Below are 19,424 nucleotides of genomic sequence, written 5' to 3' on the forward strand. Positions count from 1 at the left end.
ATGCTACATACAAAATTAACTGAGTTAACGCAGTTTAAGATACAATAAGATAGACTCTACCATGGGTGATGGGAGAAAGACATTCTCTTAGGGAAAAATCACTAGTCAATAGGAATCTTAGAATGTACAATTATGATCTGAGAGTCCTACTGAAGTAAAACTAGGACTATGGCACAGATTTTTTGCCAAGGAGCAGTACCTAAAAAAGTCCAGGTTTCAGAACTGAAGGATTAGTGTTCTGTTTTGAGACCTCTGTGTAACCATAGTAAGATTCTTAATTCTTCACTCATCCCATCAGTAAAATTAACCAAACTTTCTAAGTTATTTATATTTAAAGACTGAACTTCTTATAGGGAAAGTGAAAGTGTTAGTCACTCAGTCACGTCCAACTCTTTTCAACCCCATGGACTGCAGCCCGCCAGGCTCCTCTGCCCATGGGATTCTCCAGGCAAGCATACTGTAGTAGGTAGCCATTCCTTTCTTTAGGAGATCTTCCCAGTGGAGGGATCAAACCCAGGTCTCCTCCTTTGCAGGTAGATTCTTTACCATCTGAGCCACCAGGGAAGCCCAAAGTCTCTCAGTCATGTCTAACTCTTTGTGACTCCAAGGACTGTAGCTCACCAGGCTCCTCCGTACATGGAATTCTCCAAGCAAGAATACTGGAGTAAGTAGCCATTCCCTTCTCCTGGGGATCTTTCCGACCCAGGGATCAAACCCAGGTCTCCCACACTGCAGGCAGATTCTTTACCTTCTAGAAGGAATAGTAAATAAGTACTCTTGCTATAGTCTTATCTCATCCTACTATAAAAGAAGAGGACCGGTACAATACATATATATAGTACTTACATCCCAAATAATGATACTCAGCACAAATACCCTACACAAATAGAGAATCTCATGCCACTAAAATCATAAGATCTTAGTTTTTTTCCCAACTTTCATTTTAATCTGTTTTTCTTACTCAACATCATTTTATGAATAATCCAAAAAGAAATAATTGCATGGAATGTTCTTCCTCAGATGCTCAGAAACAAATAAATTGTTAACTACTGGAGCACTATACACAATCTACTATATTAATCAATACTGCTGGCTATACAGCCTTCTTTTATTATGTTTTCTTTGGTGAAAACTAACTTCTATGATTTCAAGTTAAAGATGGCAGATTGAGCATGTGAAGTGAAGTGACAGTGATAGCTGCTTAGTCGTGTCCGACTCTTTGCAACCCCATGGACTATAGCCCACCAGGTCCCTCTGTCCATGGAATTTTACAGGCAAGAATACTGGATTGAGCATGTGCACTGAGCTAACCTCTTCCTCGAAACTCCACTAAAATAAAACTAAACAGCCTTTTTTTTTTTTTTTAAAGCATAAACCCACAAAAATCAAGGAGTACAGAAGAACCAACAGCAAAAAAATGTTGGAAGTTGCAAAGGAGAGGGCCAGTAAGCAAAGCAAGCAGTGGGGAAGACCAAGTGGCAGCCTAACTTGCACCACATCGGTAGCGCTAGGTATTTCTGGAAGGGAGAGTAGGAAAGGAAGCTTGAATAAGCTAAGCTGAAAGTATGTCTAAGATACAATTAGACTCTCAGATTCCCCTTTCTAACTTCATCTGGGCACCACTTATCCTTCCCTCACCATAGCAAAAAGACAGAAAGTCTCTGAACTGGGGAATATGAGTATCATTTTGAAAATGGGGGATTAAGCATGAAAGTCTACTTACTAAATAAATGCTGGAACTCCCAGTCTTTTCCTTCCACTTAGACTTCTTAAAATGCTAGCAAGCAAGAAGAATTCTAAAAGCTCCTAACTAGAATAATCTGAACAGCAAAAAAAAAAAAAAAAAAAATCAACAAAAGATACTGACAAAGGAAGTTTCTCCGCAAAGGAATTGTCCATCCAGATCATTGTACAGGTAGGAGAAGAGAAGAGGTTATAACTTCAATGGGAGTTGGAGTTAAGTGGCTATGTACATATTCTTTGTCTTGGACCACTAGAAACTCACATTTACTGCTGAATAGGTATAGAAACACAGGCCAGACTTTTCATTGCTATTAATTATTGTCTTAAGTTCCCCCAGAGACAAGCTTTTCAGTCCAAAGAATTCATTCTGGAGAAGACCCCAGGAAGGGCTGGTAGGGACAAGAAGAAGTAAGTGAGACAATGAAAAGAAAGAAGCCAATAAAAGGTCTATTATCAAGCAAATTAGGTCAACTGAGACAATTCCATGTAGTATGCAGAAATAGTATAGAATACCTGCCTCAGAAGTATTTTATACCATCCTACCCCCTGATGGGCAGGGGAGGTGAAGTATTTACACATCAATTTCCATCAGTTATTGATTGAGTGTGTGGGGAGTGGAATTAATTCCCTATTTCTGGCATCCAAAGAAAACTTTTAGGCAAAGAAATGCAGGTGCTGGAATTGGAGATTCAGTAGGCACACACTGAAAGGGTAAGGTCTAAAGAGATATAAAACAAAACACAAAGGCATTTGCTACATTCATTATGATAATTGAGCTACTTTGTGTCACTATTTTATCCAATGTAAAACTGTCTCTTGGAGGTTTTGTCTTGATCCTTTCCTTTACTGTCTTTTAGAAAGCTAATAACTTAGTAATAAGTGATAAGGGTCCCAAATTCACCAATGTACCATTTTTACAAAATTATCTAGTCAAAGCTGTACATTATTTGGGTTAATGATATTATCCTTATTACCCTGTATCATAGGTTACATTAACCATCCCTATTTCACCAGTGAGAAAATGAGTCAAAGTCAACAAAGTGACGTAGTAGTTCCAAAAGTAAATTAAGGTAAAATTAAAAGCTAAACTCATGGTGTCCATTTTAAACTTTCAAATGTATGGCCTGTTAACTTTCACATTCACATTAATTATGCCAATTCCCAGCTCTAAGAATTTTAGCCCAGAGCAGCTGGCCAGAAAGGTACATTACTTTATTTCTTAGGTAACCATAATTAAAACACATACCTGGCCATAATATTAAATTTCCAAAAGGTAAATGCAACCTGAATGTCCTCTAGACCCAGCAATCTAAGTATTCTAGTAGGCTATTCTAACAATATTATGTCTTTAAACCCATTGGCTCAAAAACTTATCAAAGCAGCTAGACCTCAGTTCCCCCTCATACTCTCACTTGCAGTCCACTTTGTAGGAGTCTCTCTCTATTCCTTATAGAATTGCCTTTTCTTTTGTTGTTATTCAGTTGTTAAGCTGTGTCTGACTTATGACCCCATGGACTGCAGCACGCTAGGCTTCCCCGTCCTTCACTATCTCCCAGAGTTTGCTCAAACTCATATCCATTGATTCAGTGATGCCATCCAACCATCTCATCCTCTGTTGCCTCCTTCTCCTCCTGCCCTCAACCTTTCCAAGTATCAGGGTCTTTTCCAATGAGGCGGCTCTTTGAATCAGGTGGCCAAAGTACTGGAGCTTCAGCTTCACCATCAGTCCTTCCAATGAATATTCAGGGTTGACTTCCTTTAGGATGGACTGGTTGGATCTCCTTGCTGTCCAAGGGACTCTCAAGAGTCTTCTCCAGCACCACAGTTTGAAAGCATCAGTTCTTCAGTGCTCAACCTTCTTTATGGTCCAACTCTCACATCTGTACGTGACTACTGGAAAAATCATAGCTTTGACTATACGGACCTTTGTCAGCAAAGTGATGTCTCTGCTTTTTAATATGCTGTCTAGGTTTCTCATGGTTTTTCTTCCAAAGAGAAAGTGTCTTTTAATTATGTGGCTACAGTCACTGTCCACAGTGATTTTGGAGCCCAAGAAAATAAAATTTCCCACTGTTTCCACTTTTTCCCCATCTATCTGCAGTTTCCCCTCATACTCTCACTTGCGGTCACTTTGTAGGAGTCTCTCTCTGTTCTTTACAGAAATGCCCTTTCTTTAAATATTTTGTTTAAAGATAGGTATCTCATAGGTAGAAGAACTGGGATTCCTAATGATATAATCTTACAGTTTCATATCCTAAGGTATACAACTGCTTGGCTCTAGAGTGAGGTTAGGAAGATGATTAGGTTAGAATGGTCGGATCAATGCTCCTTTCTAATATCTAGGTCCTGTGCCAAAGTGTGGCTCATTCTGCCAGGAACCTTATACACATGCTTGTTTCTCATAGGGGCTCCCACTATTTCTCCTTGCAATCTGATCACCTTATTTCAGTTTAAGTATGCACAACTGTGCACAGTGTTAACTGTCTTTCCCAGGTGGTCCATAATGTACCAGACAGATAGGGGACATAGCTAGTTGCTGCTTATGTGTCCCTGAGATTTCTGGTACAGTTAAAGAGAGTGTCTGACCAAAACACATATAAGACATTCAAGGGAATACTGCCTAAATTTTCATTCTAGCTCTGATTCTGCCAAGACAACCCGTTCTACAAGTTTGAACTCTTCACAAAAGGGTGACAGAGATGGTTTATTAAAACCCAGGAATTAAACCTTCATTTCAAATCAGTTTATCATCAAGTTTCTATAGCCAGCCTGCCCAAAGACGCTGCTTTTCCTCATAGTCTATAAGGCAGAGAGGATAAAACACTGACCTATTTCACAAAAATGTCAACAGTAACTACAAAACCCTAAAAAGATGTTTCATATCATCAACAATCTTTTCATCATTTTGAGTATCTTCTGGGTACGTGATAGCCAAGGAAAGCAACATTATAATTAACTAATGACAAATTAACAAATGGCCTTTTTCATATCCCCATGCATATACCAATAATTTTATTTCCATAGGACAAGAAATAAAGGAGTATCTTATATTCTAAATTAACTAACCTAATCATTCCTTTATTCCCAAGGTGCCTCAATAGTTTTATCAGTTGATCATACAGCAATTCACATTTCCTGAGAAGGTTCTCAAGGGATTCTTTCTTTGGAGTTTTTTGACAACATCTAACTTAAGACCTTGTACTTAATGGTCATATAAAAAATATCAATGACTAACCACTGTTGACTTGTTGTCAAACACTAGTAACAAATCATGAATCAGTCTTTTTAATCAATTTGCCAACCTTGTATATATTGACATAGTCTGAGTTTCTGAATATAGAACCTGTTACACCTACTTATCAGGGCTTCCCTGATAGCTCAGTTGGTAAAGAATCCTCCTGCAATGCAGGAGACCCCAGTTCAATTTCTGGGTTGGGAAGATCCACTGGAGAAGGGATAGGCTACTCACTCCAGTATTCTTGGGCTTCCCTTGTGGCTCAGCTGGTAAAGAATCTGCCCGCAATGTGAGAGACGTGGGTTCAATCCCTGGGTTGGGAAGATCCCCTGGAGAAGGGAAAGGCTACCCACTTCAGTATTCTGGCCTGGAAAATGGGGTCACAAGGAGTCAGACATGACTGAGCAACTTTCACTTTCACATACCTATTTAGCTTTTATAAGTTTTTCCTAAGGGCAAGTCTCTTATGCTAAAATTTTCTAGAGTGTATAAAGCTCAATTCTACATTTTCTTTGTGGCATGACAATACAGAGAAAAAGTTGCTAATAAGGGCATGTCAGGCACTCAGTCAACTTAAATTCTACTCTTGAGGGTTAAATTGTGTCCCATGCAAAATACACATTGAAGTCCTAACTCCCAGAACCTGTAAACGTGACCTTATTTGGAAATGGTGTCATTGCAGACATAATCAAGTTAATATGAGATCATCAGACTGGGTCTTAATCCAGTATGACTGGTGTCCCTACGAGAAAAGAAAAAGGGACACAGACACACAGGGAGAATGTCATGTGATGGAGAATGCAGAAATTGAAGCTATACTGCCACAAGCCACAGAATACCAAAGATTTCTATCAACTACCAAAAACCAGGAGAGGCATATAACAGATTCTCCAAGGATCCAAGAAGGAATCAACCCTGCCTACATCTTGATTTCAGACTTCTAGCTTCCAGAATTGTGAGAGAATGAATTTCTGGGGTTTTTTTAAGCCATCTTATTTGTGTTACTTTGTTATAACAGCCTGAGGAAACTAATACACCTACCTTAAGAAATTTAACTATAAACTGAAGGATCACATTAAAAAAAAATTTAACACACAACACGGTTTAGCTACAAAGCTTATAGAAAAACCATGATGAATATGGAGTTAATTTATAGAGCTCTTAAAAGAATGTCAATCAATAATATGTCATGAGTAATTTGCATTTGATTCCTGATTAACATTTCAGGAAACTTAAAAATACAAAGGTAAAGATAAACAAAATTTAACAGGAATGCTTACAAAAATAAAATATAAACTAGCAAGTCTTCCTGGGGATAAATACAATGTTCTAGAGCTTTTGAGAAGTGTTTCTAGATATGAGTCCTCTGGGATCCAAAGAATCCTTTAGTTCCCACAGAATGAGAGTCAGTAAACTTGCTCCTAAAGAGCCAAATAGTAAATAGTTTAGGCTATGCAGGCCATACAGTGGCTATTGCAACTATTTAACTTTGCCTTGGCAGCACAAGAGTAGACAACATGTAAACAAATTAGCAAGGCTATGTTTCAATTAAACTCTATTTACAAAAACAGGTGGTCCACCCGAAGGCTGTAGTTCCAACCCCTGCTATAGAGTAATGGTTCTTAATTGTCCTGGAAACAGACACATAGTTATGAGTCAACTTGGCTAGGCCAAACTATATTTCCCACAATTCCCCTCCCTATGTGTTTCTAGTTATGGTGAGGCACAAGAGATATTCCAGTGCAAAATGTAGAGAGAGGAAATGAAGCAGCAGCTATTTTGTAGCTCACAGGCTATGTTTTACCTGCTAGTTAAGCTTTTTGGCACAGAACAACAGCCAAACCTGCCAATTACTCCACTTTCCCCTGGATCTGTCTTCAGCTTTAGTCCAGGTATGTATTTTGTTCCAAGAGGTAGGGCACCATTTCTCAGTATGTACACATCATCAAAATCAGAAGCAGTAAGAACGAGTTTTAGTCCATTCTCTTTGGTTCCAGCTCATGCCTGTGAGTTCTGTCTTGCTCCCCTACTTTATTCTTCTTTCTCTTCTTTTATCTTCCCTTTTGATTTCAAATTCCAGTATCATACACAAAGATAACAGTTCGGCTTAGGGGCTGACTTATGCAACTGTAAGAACTGGGTAAGACTCTCTAGTGGTTCTACTCCTCTGACTAAACCTGGTCTGACACATAGACAAGTACTTGGCAAGTACGTGAAAGTTAGGAACCAAGATAATGCACATACACACACGAAGACAAAACATGAAGGCGCTTCAAGGAGCTCAACAAATCCATCTTAAAAATCCTACTGTAGAGGAAAAAAGTAAAAACTGCAGTGTCAACCAAAAGACTGAATGGTTTGAAATTTCCCAGCCCTGAAATAAAACAGTACAACACAAATGTGTCTAACAACCTATCTAAAAACTACAACAAAAAGAGGAAATACAGCTGTGGTTCAAGATGGCGGAGTAGAAGGACGTGCACTCATCTCCTGCAAGAGCACCAAAACTGCAACTAGCTGTTGAACAACCATCAACAGAAGGACACTGGAACCCACCAAAAAAAGATAACCCACGTGCAAAGATGAAGAAGCTGCAATGAGACAGCAGGAGGGACACAATCACGATAAAATCAAATCCCATACTCTCCAAGAGGGCGGCCCACAAACTGGAGAACACTAATACCACAGAATTTCTATCATTGTTGTGAAGGTTCTGAGCCCCACATCAGGCTTCCCAGCCTGGGGATCCAACTAAGAGACTGGGAATCTCCAGGGAATCTGACTTTGAAGGCCAGTAGGACTAGATTACAAGATTTCCACAGGACTGGGGGAAACAGATTCTACTCTTGGAGGGCCCAGACAAAATCCTGCATGCACCAAGTCATGGAGGAAAGGAGCAGTGACCCTGCAGAAGACTGAACCAGACCTACCTGCTAATGTTGGAGGGTCACCTGTGGAGGAATGGGTCAGCAGTGGCTCGCAACAGGGACGGGGGCACTGGCAGCAGCAGAAGTCTTGGAGGTCACCACTAACCGTCCCATAGAACCCACAGACACCTGGGCTGGGTCACCTCAGGCTAAACAACTAACAGGGAGGGAGCACAACCCCATCTATCAGCAGACAACTGGATTAAAGCTTTACTGAGCATAGCCCTGCCCACCAGAAGAAGACCCAACTTTTCCAGGAAGTTTACACAAAGCTCTTAGCCTTCTCCATCAGAGTGCAGACAAAAGAAGCAAGAAGAATCATAATCTTACAGTAGCTAGAACAAACACCACATCACATAAAGTTAATCAGGATGAAAAAGCAGAAAGTTATGTCCCAGATGAAGGAACAAGATAAAACCCCAGAAAAAAACAATTAAATGAAGTGGAGATAGGCACCCTTCCAGAAAAAGATTTCAGAATAATGATAGTGAAGATGATCCAGGATCCCAGGAGAAGATGCAAGATACATTTACCAAAGACCTAGAAGAATTTAAGAACCAACAAACAGAAATGAACAATATACCTGAAGGAATCAATAGCAGAATAACTGAGGCAGAAGAATAGATAAATGAGCTGGAGGACAGAATGGTACAAATCACTGTCTCAGAACAGAATATAGAAATAAAAAAAAAAAAAGAAGAAGAAGACAGCCAAAGAGACCTTTGGGACAACAGTCAATGCACCAGCATTCCCATTATATGGGTCCCAGAAGGAGAAGAGAGAGAGAAAGGATCTCAGAAAATATCTGAAGAGATAATAGCTGAAAAATTCCCTCATATGGGAAAGGAAATAGTCAACCAAGTCCACGAAGCACAGAAAGTCCCAGGCAGGATAAACCCAAGGAGGAATATACCAAAACACGTGGTGATCAAACTGACAAAAATTAAAGACAGAAATAAAATATGAAAAGCAACAAGGGAAAAAAAACAAATAACATACAAGGGAACTCCCATCAGGTTATAAGCTGATTTCTCAACAGGAACTCTACAAGCCAAAAGGGAATGGTATGATATATTTCAAGTGATGAAAGAGAAGAATTTACAATCAGGAATACTTCACCTAGCAACTCTAGTTCAGATTTGACAGAGAAATCAAAAGCTTTTCAGACAAGCAAAAGTTAAGAGAATTCAGCACCACCAAACCAGCTTTACAACAAATGCTAAAGGAACTTCTCTAGGCAGGAAACACAAGAGAAGGAGAAGACCTACACAAAATAAACCCATAACAACTAGGAAAACAGTAGTAGGATCATATATATCTATAATTACCTTAAATATAAATGGGTTAAATGCACGAACCAAAAGATATAGACTAGCTGGGCAGATGAAAACATGTGTACGCATGCATTTCCACTTACCACATCACTCTACTTAACCCCCCATATTGTATGTAATTGTTTTATATTGTTAGGTTAATCATGTTTCTAGTATGGCTTGCAACTGTAATTATCTTTGATTTTTTTGTCTGGCTATTGATTGCAAAAACTGATAAATGTCTTCCACTATTGTGATTTTTGCTTAATAATATAACTGTATCATGACTGGTCAACAGAAAATAATAGAATTCTGTACCACTAAAACTATCATTTAATAGAAAAACCTGTAATCACTTTTTAAAATCCAGATGCATATCAGAATCATCTTGGAATTTTTTAAAAAACACAAATGCCCAGGTGTTGCTTTTTCTCCTCCAAAGCTCCAGATGTGTATCTAATGAGCAACCATCTTTACAAACAACTGAACTATATGATGATCTTTTATCTAGCTTGTTTCATTTTTTTCTATTTCACATTCAGTGCTTCCATTTCATTTAGTTTGTTTTTCAATTTCTCCATCTTTATTTTTCATGTCCTTTTTCAAGTCTTTACCAAACATAATAGAAAAACTTTGTTTTATATATATATATATATATATATATATATAATATAAATAGTATGTATAATATAATATATATTTTAGAAAACTTATGAATCTTTGCCTAGCTAAAAAATTTATGACATTTTGATTCCACTTGTTTGACTTAGTATGCATAGAATGCTAGATTACTAATTTCTATTCACTCAAAATTTTGATAAAGTTCCATGTATGTTGGCATCTAGCATTACTGCTAAAAGTCTAGAAAGTCTGTTACCTTGGTGATTAAGAAACATTTTGAATTAAGTTTGAAACTTCTAATCCAATTCTGAGAATATAAAAAAATATTATGTTGTAAAAAAAGCAACAACAACAGGAATTGACACAGTATTATTAACTAAAGTACAGATACTGTTCAAATTTCACAAAATTTTATGCTAGTGTCCATTATTTGTTTTCATACCTTATTCAAGACTCCACACTGTATTTAATTGAATTGAGCAGCTTCAGCTACATGCAACAAATTCTGGTAAATTCTCTTCTCATTTTTATTCCATTACAAATATGTTCTAATTTTCCTTGCTATGGCTTCTTAGGTATACCCTTCATTTAAAAGTGGACATTTAATTTCCAGATACATGGAATTTTTTAAAGTATCTTTTATATTAATTTCTCATTTTTATATTAATTTCTCATTTAAATGCTTCCTTCTCTGCAATCACCCTCTGTTTTTTCAGTTTTTTAACTTTATTGAGGCAATCAATGGCTAAGTCCAAGATCTCTCTTGGTTACTGTCACACTGCACTTGAAAATATATGGTTTATTTTCAAATATCTTTTGACATTGATTTCTAACATAATTCCACAGTGACAAGAAAATAGGCTTTGTATGATTTTAGACCATGAAATTTCTGTCTTATGTCTGTGGATATGTTCCAGTGCCTCTCAGTTTATAGTCTATGAAAACTTTAATAGAATTTGTATCCTTTTGTGAAAACTGTACAAATCTTAATTATGTCAAATTGGTTTATAATGCTTTTCAGGTCTACTATATTCTTCTACTTCTCTGTACATTCATTCTATCAATTTCTGAGAGTTTGATAGTGAAACTCCAACTAATCTTAATTTATCACCTTAAACAACCATAACATACAGTGGAGCCATATGTAACTTTGTTCTGTATTTTCCAAGTCTCCTGTAAATGTGTTATCATATTTTCATAATTTAAAAAATAAAAAAGAAAGAAAAAAGAGGAAATATATCCAAATCCATTTTTGACCTAATATATATATTTATAATGCATAAAAACTTCTTTAAAGTTTCAAGAACTTTTCTAAAAATTGGATATTATTATTTGGTGATCTGCTGTTGTATTTGGCTTTGTACTAGCCAAAGATACTATGAAAAACAAAGACAAATACAAAATTGTATGCCCATTTACTTTAAAATAGTTGCTTACAGTCAGAATCTGGGCTATTGAAGAAGCAGAAGCTTTAAGTGCTGCCTCTCAAAGGTAGCCTACTCTAACAAGATGATGATTTGGTTGATGTGAAGTCAATGAATCTTTTAAATATATAAAATTAATTTTTAAGCAGCTATAGAACATTAAAGGACTGAACTCTTTACCCAACCTCTAAATAAACAGCTAAACCTTTCCTCTTCCATGCTTGATTTGTCTCCATAGCAAATATTACCACCTGACAAACTAAACTGACTTGTTTTTAATACACACTCAATAGGTATTTACTGACTGAAATAATAAGTGAAGTATAAAACATAAAGATACTAAACTTGACTTTTTTTAAACTATATTCAAATTCTGGGATATTTCTAGACAAGGATAATCTCTGACACATAAAACAGTGAAATGAATGTGTTACATAAGAATACTATGTGATTACTGACAAGTTTCAAATTTCTTCTCTATTATTCCTCCTTCTGTTTTACAACTTCAACTACATAAAGAACTGTGTAAACCTTCCTCTTCTGTTTTCATAGTATTGTGTATCAATTAAGATTACTTTATATAAAGTGAAGCTTCCATTTGGTAACTGACCCATTTGAAGCTCTAAAATGATAGTTGGAAAGAAGTGGCATTCACTACTAAGATTGGTGGCTAACTACATTCCAGTTGCATTCTTCTCCTGCAAAATATTCTACAAAAGCCCAGGAGAGGAAACTAAGTGTACTCTTAGGTTTCAAACTTCTTTTACATGAAGTCAATACTAATATCCTCAGGGCAAATCCTATTTGACCCTACCAAAACTCTAGCAGAGAGAAAAACAGATTACCAATCTCCCACCCCCCAGACCACTCTTACACAAAAGTTTAATCAAAAATACTCTTTAGAAATAAGTATCTTCATGACTGAAACTGAGCTTTAAAACCAGAGGAAAACAAACTATGAAATTCAATAAAAGCTCCCAAATAGTAGGCAAACAGCCAGCATATTCTCTTTCTGTTCCCTGTACATTCTCCACCCTTGTTTCAAAAGAGGAGAAATGAGAGGAGAAGCAAGAGGAGGAGGGGAGGATGAAATGTGATTTAACAAAGAAATGGGATACATCATAGAAAACAGTTAAAAGCAAAACAGTTCTGATGGTCTCACCTTGAAAACTGGAATATATCCATACGTACAGTGTTTGTTTTTTCATGTTTGTTTTCTACATAGCATTTGTAAAAGCAATCTGAACAATAAAATGTAATTGTTTTCCCAGTTCAGGATCTGCTGTACACAGTACTTTTCTTTTCCTGTGAAATTGTTCAAGTTATCCTTCCCCACCTCAAATATGACCTAGGTGATAACAAATCCTACAGTAAGTCCCCAACTCATCTTTGGGCCACTCTGAAAAACAAAAGGATACTGCAAAGGATAAAACAATTCTTCATTTTCCGGAGAAGAGAATGAATGTGATGAAACACATCAATGTTTAGTGGCGTTATTTAAATCCATAAATCAATATAATTGTGGCTACTTTTCATTGATTTTTCATACCAACTCCTCATTTTATATTCCCTAATATTTGTTCCCTCTGATTCACCCATGAATTGGAAGCCTAGCTGATCTCTTTATTCATCCACCTCTTTCCACCAATCTCTTCAACTCTTCCTGCAGGTCTACCACTTACCCTTATTATGCCTCTAAATTCCTTTCTTTGTCCCTAACAAAATGCCTAAATCTCTTTAAAGAAATGATGGTCTCTCTAGCCTAACTCTGTCATTAAAGCAGGGCAAGATGTCTAACGAAACGTGACCTGCAACACTAATGTCGTTTATGTTCCCTCTGGGGAAGTGTTGATCTATGCACATGATAAAAAATACATACTCCTTTTTAGAAAGGAATCCTGAGGAGACCTTGAACCTAAAAACCTCTGGACACAAACTTATCTGCTTTGTAAAAGCTTGCTTCCTTCAACAATGACATTCATGGATCTCATTCCAAAAATCTAGCTTCAGAAAGTAGATAGTTCTTCCATCTCTGTGTCTTTAGTCCAAGTTAGGTTTTTAATAAAAGTTCAATGGAAATGGCAAACTGAAGGACATGGTAATATGAACTATTATTTCCATATGGGTTTTGCTGTTGTTGTTTAAAGGAAAACAAAAATAAAAAGGCTTTTTTTCCGTTAGAAAGTCATAGGAACAAAGGAGTTACTAAGGAAACTTGGATGCTCCACAGGCTGTATATGTATGTATACATGCCCAGAGTCACCTTTCCTTCTGTAGGCTTACATATTGCTAAGATAGACAGAATTCAGGCCTTCCATTTGTAGCAAGACATTTCTTTGTATGTCATTTGGCAGATGCAGTTGTGGGGCTCTGCCAATTCACCCTGGAGCCCTCTATTTTAATCAGTATCACATAAAGTTTAACACATGCTTTGAAATGTGTACCAGATCCAAAGCTTTGCCTGCGGACGGGGGTGGGGGTGCTTGCTGCAAAAACACATACCATCCCAACCACTACTCCACAAGCAATTATCTTTCACCTTTGGCTGAACCAGGAGAACTGTCAACACCAGCACACTGCCAACCAGAGGAGAGGTTATGGGGTCAAACCAGGAAAGAAGGCTGAATGCTTTAGGTTCAGCTTGGCTATTTGTTAACCCTGCTGGCTGCATGGAAGAAGCATTCTCCATAGTCACCAGGACACAGAAAACCACACTATAAGAGAAGTAGCTGTGAGTATACCAGAATTGTAACAAAGCTTTTCAAGTAGTAAACTCCTTAGTAAAAGCACAAAACTCCAGCAGCACAACAACTGGATGATATATCAAAAGGTAAAGAACTCACATCAGCAAACTCTCAAACATCAGGAAAGTGCAACTGTGAACTGAGTTTTGTAGACACAAAGGATTAAAACAAACCTCATATTTTGGAAATTAACACTTGTTTCCATTTCCCATCTACACACAAGTTTAAAATATATTAAAATACTATTAAATTTCTTTGAATGTGGAAACCAAAGGAAAGTTACCATTGATGATTGAACAAAAAAGAAAATTACTAAAGCAGAGATGGAAGGCATTATCTCCCCAACTTACTGAAGCAAACCCTCAAACACACACACACATACTGTTGAAAAGATCTTTTCCAAACACCAACTACAAAATATACGAACACATTACCTCTTCCCCAAGTGCAATTAATCTCTTATAACCAGAATAACAAACACCTTTTATCTCATGTGTCATCTACAATCTATTTGTGAAAGCTGGCTTGGTCCACTGAGAAGGACTCTGCAGTTGAGTCTAGTGCAGTGGCAAGGCTATCACGCTGAACCACTGACTTCCATCAGGGTGAGCATAAACGAGTGACACAGACTTGTGGCACATAACTGTTCCACATCAGTTAGACGGGTGGTCTCCAGGGTGGGGTGGTGTCTACCGCCAAGGTTATGCAAAAACAATACATTAGACTTTTATTTACATTTGTTTTAAAGGAACAAAGAAAGAAACTAAGTTACTAACATTTGATTTGAGAAATGACTCTGATACCCTCCTCCTCTGATAGTCACCTACCACATATGGAATCCAAAATATATATATTAAGGAAAAAAGAGGACAGAGTGGTTGATAGTAATACTGTCATTTGTTGATTTTCTTTCAGTTTATTGTGATATATTATAGATTACATATGCTGTATATGAAAATTAGGTGACATTACCTAGTTTTAGTAAACTTGTAGAAATAGTTTTAGCATATTCCTAGATATACACGGTCATTTGAGATAATACTAATAAACAGGGTTAACACCTATCTGCATCCTAGTGTGGTAAGACCATTATAATATTGCACGCTATGCATGCTAAGTCACTCCAGTCATGTTTGACTCTTTGTGATCCTATGGACTGCAGCCTGCCAGGCTCCTCTGTCCATGGGATCCTCCAGGCAAGAACACTGGAGTGAGTTGCCCTGCCTTCCTCCAGGCATCTTCCCCACCCAGGGATCAAACCTGTGTCTCTTGCAACATCCTGCATTGGCAGGCAGGTTCTTTACCACTAGCACCACCTGGGAAGCACATTTAATACTGGTCCCCAGTGAATCAAGCCTGCCTGTGTGCGTGTCCCTTAGCAATGTGATTCTGCTGCTTCTATCAAGAGATAGAGACCATTTCTCTACTTTCTTCAATCTGGACTGGCTTTGTGACTTGCTTTTGGCTAACAGAAAGTGATGGACATTGCCAAATTCTGGAGTCCAGGTCTTAAGAGGCCTAGCAGCTTCAGCTCTCCTTCCTCTGTCTGAACCCATGCTATGAGGAATGCTATTGGGAAGACCACCATGCTATGAGGAAGCACAGTTTAGCCTAACTGGCGGCAGGAGGGTGGCGGGGGGGTCGGGGTGCAGTTCAGGTACAGAACCAAGACAACAGCTGGCACCAACTGCCAGCCAGCTACATGAGTGATTTCCAGGTAAAGACAGCAGATAAATTCTCTTGCTGTGCCCAGTGTGAGGTGCTAATGCACAGAATCATAAGAAAAAAATACATCAGGGAATTCCATGGAGGTCTGGTGGTTAGGACTCCATGCTTTCACTGTCAAGGGCACAGGTTCCATTCCTGGTGAGGGAACTAGGATGCCAGAAGCCACGTGGCTCGGCCAAGAAAAAAAAGAAAAGCCAAGAGTTAACATGCTGCTGCTTCTGCTAAGTCGCTTCAGTCATGTCCAACTCTGTGTGACCCCATAGATGGCAGCCCACAAGGCTCCCCCGTCCCTGGGATTCTCCAGGCAAGAACACTGGAGTGGGTTGCCATTTCCTCCTCCAATGCATGAAAGTGAAAAGTGAAAGTGAGGTCACTCAGTCATGTCTGACTCTTAGCGACCCCACAGACTGCAGCCTATCAGGCTCCTCCATCCGTGGGATTTTCCAGGCAAGAATACTGGAGTGTGTTGCCATTGCCTCCTCCAAGAGTTAACGGGAACCAATCTCTATTCTAAGCATCAGCTCCATCATGATGCCACTCAATAAACATTTAAAAATAGAAAAAATACGTAAGCATTATTTTTAAGTCATTACATTTTGAGGTAGTTTGTTAAGAGAAATAGATAACTGATACACCTGGTAAGACCCCCTGTCAAATATATTATGTGGCAAATATGCATGCATGCATGCTCGGTCACCTCAGTTGCATCCAGCTCCTTGCAACTCCACAGACTGTGGCCTGCCAAGCTCTCCTGTCTATGGGATTCTCTAAGCAAGAACACTGGAGTGGGTTGTCATTTCTTCCTCCAGAGGATTTGGCTGACACTATGGATTGAATCCACCTCTCCCGCATAGCAGGCAGCTTCTTTATCACTGAGCCATCAGGGAAGCCCTGTGGCAAACATAAGGATGATCAAAGTAAATCTGACAGAAAATAACACCCTGAATTTGAAATTATAATAATGACTATCTAAAAAGGGGATTTAAACACATTGTTAACAATGAATCTCTCCCTAACTATATATTCTGCCTAGAGACAGTAGCTAATAAGAGTAGTACATATGTATACCACTTATAAATAAATAACATATACATATATAATGCATACATACACAAAAAGTTTTACTGGAGGTATATAATCATAATCAAAAACTTTAGAACCATATGTATACACTACTGAAATTAATGTATACATATAATTTATATTTACGAATATACAGCTATTGGATATAAATGTTCTTTCTTTTGAAGATGATGGTACCAAATATTTTGAAAAACCTTCAGTTAGCTGTCACGCACTAGTACATGCAGTAAAAGTTGGAAAAAGAGCTCCACTATTTAGTCCACCACTATTTCCCAACATTACAAGTTCCAAACTATCCCAAGTAAGAATCTCCATAGTTCTAATATCCTGCTTTTACTAATACAATGCATTTTTACCTTACAGTATATGTATAGTCCCCTCATCCCACAATATTTTACTTACTATACTACTGATTACACTTAGAGCACCACCCAGCTATCAAAATCCTTAGCATGGCAAATTTCTTTCTTGGATGAACAATGATATTTTTCAACAAGACAGGAAATATGGAAGAAGAGCACTGGCTGGTCTGGCAACAGAAAGAAGAAATACAATGGAATGGCCAATGAAAGGAAGACCTGAGCACGTCAAATGTAAAATGAAAGCAGTCATTGGAAAGGAAAGATTGAAGAAAAACATAAAAAAGGAAGGAAGAGAAACTCAAAACATTTGACAGAACAAAGAAATAAGACTGAGCACAAGTGGAAGAAATAGTCTTAAACAGGAGGAAAAGCCTCTTCCTCTGAAACTGGAGTTGAAGGAATAAAGAATGGTGGAGACACATAGTTAAGAAATAAGAGTTTTGAAAGTCAAGACAGATTCTGCTTAAAAATCCTCAGTTTCTTTATGACATTGGTTAAGAAGATCACCTGTAAAGAAAAAGGAACATTTTCTCTGTGAAAAAAAGGTTAGTCTTCACCAAAGTAAAATGCCTTTTTATGTCATACAGAATATGACCAATTTTAAGTCATACTGAACATACTAACTTTAAGTTTACTCATACTATGCTATCTCTAGCTGTTTCAAGTCAAAAATTGACTTTTTTCCACTGTTATTTCGCCCTTCTGTATTTCTTCTGTACTTCCTATCAACAGAAGTAAGAAAGAAAAAAAGTGACAGAAACATATGAGAAATCATAGGCAAACCAAAGTTTGAAAACATAACAGTATCCAACTTTCACAGTATACAATACAGATCAACTTATTCTCAGAGACCTATCTACTGTCTAAACTGGGCAACTCAGAAAAGTATACCAACATCTTGAACCTACTTGTCAATGTTTATAGTAAAAATAGCATCCATTTCAGGAATGACATAAAACTGAACTGTGAGACTGTTACAATTTTATTCAAGGTTTTCCACTATGTATTCTTCATAAACCATGATGAAAATAAAAATGGAGTATCTCAGAATATACTAGTGAATCTGATATAGATACTGGATCTTAATAGTCCAGATGGCTCCCACAAGGATATATTTCACAGAGTATTCAAATTCTCTGACACTTTATGAAAAATTTGTGTTCATTCAGTAACTTTTCTGAGGGTTCATGATTTCCAATAGATTCTCAAAAGGTACGGTTTTGCCTCTAATATGTTTATGAACCACTGCTATCCATAGCTCTCTTCTCCAATGTTAAAAGACCAACTCTGCTTAAAGACTTACCAAGAAAAACAAAACAGCAGGCATGCCAGCTAGACCATAGCCTCTTCATCAGGGAGGCTAGGAGATGCCTATGTTTAACAAACTGAGGAGAGTTGAAGTCATTCTGTTGGAAAGTAGGCTATACTATTTTTTGACATTTGCTTGTTTGCTTACATGGAAAGCAAGAGAAAGGTAAAAATTAATAACAGACTTCAGCCTAAGTCAACAAAATAAGATTACAGTACCAAAAAATAAGATCCTCCACATCCTTAAATTCTCTGACACCACAGTAAAGTCACCATATTCAAGGGCACAACCCTCAAAAGTAGGTGAAGACCACCATGGTTCAAGCCAGCCAGTGACAACACTAAAAACAAAACCTAAAGTAAAACTATAGCTTTCCATGTCTTGTTAGATACAAAGACTACAGAAACACACACACACCACATACACACACAGAGACTGGAAATACTTTGAAAGAATAGGAGCTACTCCCAGTAGTTGCTTCTGAACAAATTTCTTAAGGAAAGTGAAGAAGAGAAAAATCTATCTATACAAATTCAGGAACTATAATCTACTTCTGTTTAAATTAAAAAGCTACGGTGTGAATTCCAGATTTGCTTTTTGCCTCTTTTTCTTCCCTGCAAAGAGATCACAGAGTTGCTCAGTATATATATAGAAGACTTTATTCGTTCAGTCAGTACTAAAGCACAAATTGTAAGCTTTTAATTCACTGGTTACAGGATTTCAGTTTCAGAAGATGAAAAAGTCCTGAAGATGGATGGTGGTGATAGTTGCACAACAATGGGAATGTACCTTTTAATATCACAAAACTGTACACTTAAAAATGATCTTAGAAAGGTAAATTTTATATTATGCATATTTTTCCAGGAGGAAAAAAGCACAAAAGTGAGAAATGTTCACTGGTGGGGAATCAAGATAAAATTATACTTAAGTGAAAA

The 19,424-nt window shown here is 37.5% G+C and overlaps 1 protein-coding gene across 10 annotated transcripts in view; it reads right to left on the reverse strand.

The window, feature by feature from the left end:
* EXOC6B (exocyst complex component 6B) overlaps window positions 1–19,424 on the reverse strand; it is a 760,794-nt gene that overhangs the window by 542,964 nt on the left and 198,406 nt on the right. For 2 of the 10 annotated variants that reach the window (XM_081482984.1, XM_081482982.1), the window contains exon 8: window positions 14,390–14,417. The exons of the other annotated variants lie outside the window; for them this stretch is intronic. In XM_081482984.1, the coding sequence (XP_081339110.1) occupies window positions 14,390–14,417 (28 nt within the window). The remainder of the gene's footprint in view (window positions 1–14,389; window positions 14,418–19,424) is intronic. 10 annotated transcript variants of the gene reach the window in all.

Source organism: Giraffa tippelskirchi, chromosome 4 (genome assembly GCF_054371585.1).
Source record: "Giraffa tippelskirchi isolate mGirTip1 chromosome 4, T2T-mGirTip1v1.2.pri, whole genome shotgun sequence".
Lineage (NCBI taxonomy): Eukaryota > Metazoa > Chordata > Mammalia > Artiodactyla > Giraffidae > Giraffa > Giraffa tippelskirchi.